Source organism: Capsicum annuum, chromosome 2, assembly GCF_002878395.1.
Source record: "Capsicum annuum cultivar UCD-10X-F1 chromosome 2, UCD10Xv1.1, whole genome shotgun sequence".
In the NCBI taxonomy this organism is placed as follows: domain Eukaryota; kingdom Viridiplantae; phylum Streptophyta; class Magnoliopsida; order Solanales; family Solanaceae; genus Capsicum; species Capsicum annuum.
The window spans coordinates 22,027,441-22,033,480 of record NC_061112.1 but is presented as its reverse complement, the minus strand read 5'-3'; the positions used below and the strand labels follow the sequence as shown (position 1 = coordinate 22,033,480).

At 37.0% G+C, this 6,040-nt stretch overlaps 1 protein-coding gene across 3 annotated transcripts; it reads left to right on the top strand.

The window, feature by feature from the left end:
* The first annotated feature begins 396 nt into the window (after positions 1 to 396).
* On the top strand, positions 397 to 5,206 carry LOC124885154. 3 transcript variants are annotated; one of them, XM_047406490.1, is made up of 3 exons: positions 399 to 798; positions 2,036 to 2,136; positions 4,900 to 5,186. In XM_047406490.1, the coding sequence occupies exons 1-3, from the start codon at positions 604 to 606 to the stop codon at positions 4,982 to 4,984; spliced, it is 381 nt and encodes a 126-aa protein (XP_047262446.1). In that variant the 5' UTR covers positions 399 to 603; the 3' UTR covers positions 4,985 to 5,186. The 3 variants fall into 3 exon arrangements, 2 of the variants coding, with proteins under 2 accessions (XP_047262445.1, XP_047262446.1); XR_007052120.1 differs by lacking the exon at positions 2,036 to 2,136 and adding an exon at positions 1,564 to 1,631 and having other exon boundaries at positions 402 to 798; positions 4,900 to 5,206; XM_047406489.1 differs by lacking the exon at positions 2,036 to 2,136 and having other exon boundaries at positions 397 to 798; positions 4,900 to 5,191.
* Positions 5,207 to 6,040: the final 834 nt, after the last annotated feature.

The following is a 6,040-nucleotide window of genomic DNA, read 5'->3' as shown; positions in this document are numbered from 1 at the left end:
ACATGCATTATGCGTTATTGAATAAGCAGCTCTATAAGGAGTCGTTTGGTAGAGTGTATGAGAATAATGCAAAATATGATGTATTAATAATACTTGCATTAACAATGCTTGTGTTAGCTATACTTACATTAGTTATGTTTGTATTTTTTTCTTATACAGTATTTGGTTCGATATATTAAAAATAATATAAATTACGTAATTTTAATTTCTTTTTACATAATACCCTCAATATATATGTTGAAAAGGATACGAATTTTATTTAAGAGATAATAATATCTTTAAGCATGTTAATACATGCATTAGATCTATTGCATTATTAATATTATCGATTTTGAGATATTAGTAATACACACATTAACTAATGCAAGCATTAACTTTCTAATACAGTCTGCCAAACGACCCGTTCTTCAAGCACCGTCATTATCCATCTCAATCCACAAAGTTTTGACAATATGTTGGACTGCCAGAGTCTTAAATGGAACCAACATCTTATATAAAGTTCTATGTTATCTGTTAGAATCCTGCGCGACATCACCAGAAGCATAGCTATTATTTTCAAGAATTGGACGTGGAGATTTTAATCTTGAAATACATTGGGATTATATGGGATGGAAAGATACATTTGGGTCAAGTTTATGGACTGTTAAACAGAAGGCGTATCTGGAATCTTTGAATCTTGATACAATGTTTACGCCGCAAATTGTTGTTGAAGGAAGAACGCAGTGTGTTGGTAATCAACTTGGTGCTGTTTTGCATTGTATTAAATCTGCTACCAGATTTGCTGCTCCCTCTTTTCAGGTTTGTTGTTGAAATGAATTGTTTTGGATCATTTTATACTATTTGAAAAGTTGGGGCAAGGGAAGGGAAATGGGGACGGGATTACAAGATAGGAAATTGAACCTTTACCAACAAGTCAATATTTATGTAGCCAATCAATTGAGTTACTAAGAGAAGTGGGTAATTGACAGCGGTTTGAAACCAATAAGAAAAACTAATAATTACCGAGAAGATTTAAATAAAATGGTGTTTGATCTTCCCTAGATCTTTATCATTGAATAAAATGGTGTTTGGTCTTCACTAGATCTTTATCATTTTGAATTTACAACAAAAAACAACATATTCCGTAGCCAGTGTGATCTCACAAGTGGGGTCCAACGAGGGATGGCAAGCAGACTTACCCATTTGTTCATGAGTTTATTTTCTTCAAATGCAAATCTTGATTTATATTATACAATTTTGTCTTGGTTATTCTTTCTGATCGCAGGATACTGAGAATTCATGTAGTCGATTCCTGTTAGTGTGGGATTAGTTGATTTAATTCCTCATGATCGCTTACGATTGAACCAAGTTATAGTAGACTAGTCACTGGAAATGAGAAGCTAAAATGAGCAGTTTGGTGTTTCCAAGATCTTTACCATCTTCAAATGGAAATTATGTTTTATGTTACCATTTTTTTTTGGTTATTCAATCTCATCAAAACCATTAAAAAAATGGATACAGAGAATTCATATAGAAGATTCCAAATGATGTGGGATTGATTGATTCCTTGTTATCTTTCACCAGGTTACAATGTACTGGAAATGATAAGCTTGCATGTGCAATCAAGATCTGATCAATTGGATCTGAAAAAGGTTCAGATTATCCCACATCACATCATAATTAAGAAAACGTTGGCTAAATTTTGACCTCACCACATTATTCTGATTCTTTGCTTCTTGAATAGTTAAAATATAGTTTAACTACTGTCATTAGACTCTTCTGTGTTTGTTGCGATTAGTATAAAATTTATGTACCAACCCTTACGAGAATAGATGCCGACTTAGAAACAGATACAAGATTTTGAACTCTGATTGATTCAACCTTTTAGGTTCTTGAACTAAACTCAGCATACTTTTGAAATTATGAGTTCAGAATTTAATATTAGCTTAAACTTTAGTTATTCTCTGTTCAGTGGCATAAGTTATCGAATTCAGTGAAATAATGGTTGAATCCCTGTCTATACATGTTGGTAATGTTGCATAAAAAATCTTAACAGGGGACATTCGAGAGACCAACACCAAAGTCCTTGCAAATATCTCTATTAGGATCGTTGAGGAGTAAAGTGGGCAACAATGACGCCAACATCATGATTACTCTGTACGAATGTGGTTTGGTAACTGATATAACTACGGGAGAGAACAAAGGAAAAATGCTTGTGTAATAACCCACATTTCGGACTAGGATGAAAATCTGTCAGTCCTATGTGTAGACGTTTCAAAAGCCTCGAATCCTATGTAAATTTAGTGTGTTAATCAATTATGTAGTGTGGGAATCTAGTTGAGCATGAATTTAGATTATAGAGGTCTCCTAACTCAAGTACAAGTTGAAAGCTTTCCTATCGTTCAAGTTTTAGTGAGCGTCAAAACTTGGGTTAACTTCAATCGACCATAACTCGTCGTATATGACGAATTGGGTGGCTTACTATATATCAAATGAAATCTCTTTGAATTATCTTTCCAACGATACCAATTTCGCCTAAATCCGATATTGGAGCAAGGAGTTATGCCCATTTTACTCCGGCATGTCAGGCTGGGAAACCCAGTGATGACAGTTTGTGACAAGTCGTCACACCCGTGAGGGCCTATCACCAATGTCGTCAGCCCTGAGCAGATTTTCACCCCCAGTGACGACATTTTGTGACAAGCCGTTACGCCCGTGACGGCCTATCACCAATGTCGTCAACCTTAACCAGAAAATTTCACCTTTTTGTGACGACAATTCGTGACGACCTATCACCAGTATGACGGCTTGTCACGACTGTCGTCAGCTATTTTTTCCAGCAATTGAGGGACGTTTTAGTAAGGGTATTTTGGTCTTTTTCCTTCACTTCCCACGACTTATAACCCTCAAGAAACATATTATCTTCCATTCTCTTTAGTTAAACATCTCAAAAAGCTCTCTCATACACTCTCAACCACAAGATTAGGGTTTCCTCTCAAGATCATCTCAAGAGCAAGCCTAAGGATTTCTTTAAGAACCTTCAGAAACATTAGATCTCTTTCAAGATTCAATCACTAAGGTATCGTAGTGTTCATCCACGAATCCCTTTCATCCGTGGAGTTCAAGAATCAATCTTTAAATACTAAAGTATGATTGTTTCATGGTGATATGATTCTATACATATTGGGGGTTATTTATGTTGTAAAGTAGTATTTTGATGTATTTTCATGGAGATTATGATCATGTTAGTTGGAACTCATGAATTTGAGTGGTTTAATATGGTGAAACTTATGAATATACCTATGCCTTATAGAGTGCATGCAAGGTGTTTGATAAAATGCCCAAGGAACTAGAAATCATGCAATATAGCTAAATTGTGACTAAGTGAAGAATTCATGATATGCCCCTATGTTCCAATGACTTTCATGTTGATGTTGTGTCTTGTAAATGTTGTTGGATTGTTCATGAACTAGTCTTATGAGATTATGCCATACTTACTTGCAAAGATCCTACTTATGTATGATAACCATGTACTTTATGAAATTCCCTAAGTTATGATATTATGGATTGTTGATGTTGGTCATGCATTCAAGAAAGTCATGTTTGTCAGTTTCCTTCCATTGAGTCCTGGGGGTACTTGTACCCGAAAAATATAGCTGTGTGCCTAGAGCCATGTCATGTATTCACGATACTCTCAGTCAAGCCATGTTTCAAAGAATTCAGTCAGTCATGTGACTCAGGGAAGTTCAGTAACTCCGTCAGTCTCTGTTAAACTCAGTTAATCTTAGTTAATCTCAGTACTCAGTGATAACGAAAACTTCAGAAATCTCCGTAATTCAGTACTCTTAGAAATCTCACGAACTCAGTACTCAGTAAGATCAGTAATCTCATGAACTCAGTTAGCTACCAGATATCAGTAGTACTCTGCCAGTCATCAGAATCCAGTAAACTCAGTTTAACTTCGCTAAACAATCCCACTAACATTAGTTCACTTAATCAGTTCAGTTCAATAAATCAGTTCAGTTTAGTCAATCAGTCCAGTCAGTTAAATCATGTTCAGTTTCTTCAGATGGGAGTAGGAGTTAGCACTGAGTGAACCTAAGGATGGGAACTCACCTGTTATATGAGGGTGTGATTCTTAGCAGTCATCCCTACGTTCCAGAACTATGTAGCCAACATAGGTTGAGACATCGCAGCCTGTTATATGAGGGTAGATGAGGTGGCTTAACCTGTTATATGAGGGTTCCCACCATTCTCACTAGAGTTACCTGTTATATGAGGGTTGCTTACACGTTGTCCTTACCAGTGGCGCGGTATTGACATCCTTCCGGTCAGGGTAGAGATTGGACCCCAGCTTAGCCATAATGGCACATATGGGGCATGTCGGTTGAACAACTACGTCCCACAATTTCAGTCTCAGTCTCAGTAAAAGAACTCAGATAGTTCTTCAGATTTCAGTATACCAGTACTGTCAGATACAGTCAACTCAGATGCAGTACGGGACTCGGACAGTTCCATCAGATTTAGGACTGTCTGATACAGTCACTGATAACTGTTATCAATAATCAGTATCAGGGCTATCAGATATAGTCACTTATGCTATTAGTGCTCAGTGTTAGGACTGTTAGACACAGTCAATCAGACCAGTTCTTCATAATTCGAACTGTCAGAAATAGTCGTTTATCTATTCAGTATCTCAGTATCAGTACACTCATGTTGTCAATATTCAGACTCAGTAGTCAGTATCTCCACGAGTTCAGTTATAGTTGCTTATGCATGTATGTATTCTCACGTTCATATCAGTCAGTATTGTTCATGCATGTAACCTTTTGCATTTATCCTACCTCACTCGTATACTCAGTACATTCAGACGTACTGACGCATTTGCGCTATGGTGCTTTCTCTTATGTTACACCATAGGTTCAGAGGCACGAGCTCCAGATCAGCAGTAGCATTCCAGTGTTCAGAGTTTGCAGTGAGTCCTTTTCATTCAAGGACGATATGATTATTGCTTCATTTACTATTTTAGTTCAGTCGCTAGATGGAGTTAGTTGGGGACATGTCCCATCAACTCCTTATTCAGATAGTTTAGAGGCTTTCCAGACTATAGCATGTCAGACAGTTATTTCAGATTTGTTTTGGTATTGTTATACCGTTTTCAGACATTGTCTTATCAGATATTTTATTCAGATTTGAACCTTATGGCCATTCAGTTAATGTTTCCACATTTTCATGTTATATTATGAAGTGTACAGGTATAGATATCAGTCATGGGTTAGCTTGTGGTTCTTTGGGGTCATGAGCACCATGTAGCATTCCGATTCAGAAAATCGTGGTGTTACAGCTTGCGAATGACTGTTGTGAGGAAGCTGGAAAAGCTGTGTTCTGTAAAGGATATTACTCCAAAGAAGACAATCTCTGGAACTGTCACTTTCTCTCTTTGGGATGGATTCAATAGCAGCAAATGTGGCGTAGCGCTGTTTGTGGAAACTGGCTCTCACCAAATTTGTGGATCACAGAACTTAGAATTGCCAGAAAAACTCTAAATTATTTGATAATTTATCACTGATTAACTCTTGATGATAATGGATGGTTATAACTTGGATGGATTGTTTGTAGTTCAAGAAAGGGCAGCCTAGTTAACTAAATCTTCCCCTATGTGCGCGGGGTCTGCTTGTAGTGTGCGTGTATTTTATGGAATTGATTAATTTTTGAGAGTACATTTCTCCTTCCTTTTAGCAAGCAGTAAGCTCACATATGATAAGAAGATGATTATGGTTGGATTACACCGGTGAGCATGTCACTGCTGCAAATTTGTATGCCGTGCTTCTTGGTGTAAAAGTGCCGTGAAAGGTGTATCCGGAGAGGTCGTCAATAGTAAACCAAATGACAGAATATTTTTGTATTACTCCGATCATGGAGGTCCAGGGGTGCTAGTGAGTCTGTAATCCAGCTTGTATCTCCAGCTTGTATCTGATTTATACAATTTGACAAAAAAATATTCTCTCTGAATTGCAGCTATTAGCAATCGATTGGAACACATTTTGATACTGCGAGTTCA

Bases quoted from the DNA above. Each gene is read 5' to 3' on its own strand.
- LOC124885154 (XM_047406489.1), top strand. From the start codon at position 604: ATGGGATGGAAAGATACATTTGGGTCAAGTTTATGGACTGTTAAACAG. The intron at 799-4,899 runs GTTTGTTGTTGA...GTTACACCATAG, and splicing joins TTGCTGCTCCCTCTTTTCAG to GTTCAGAGGCACGAGCTCCA.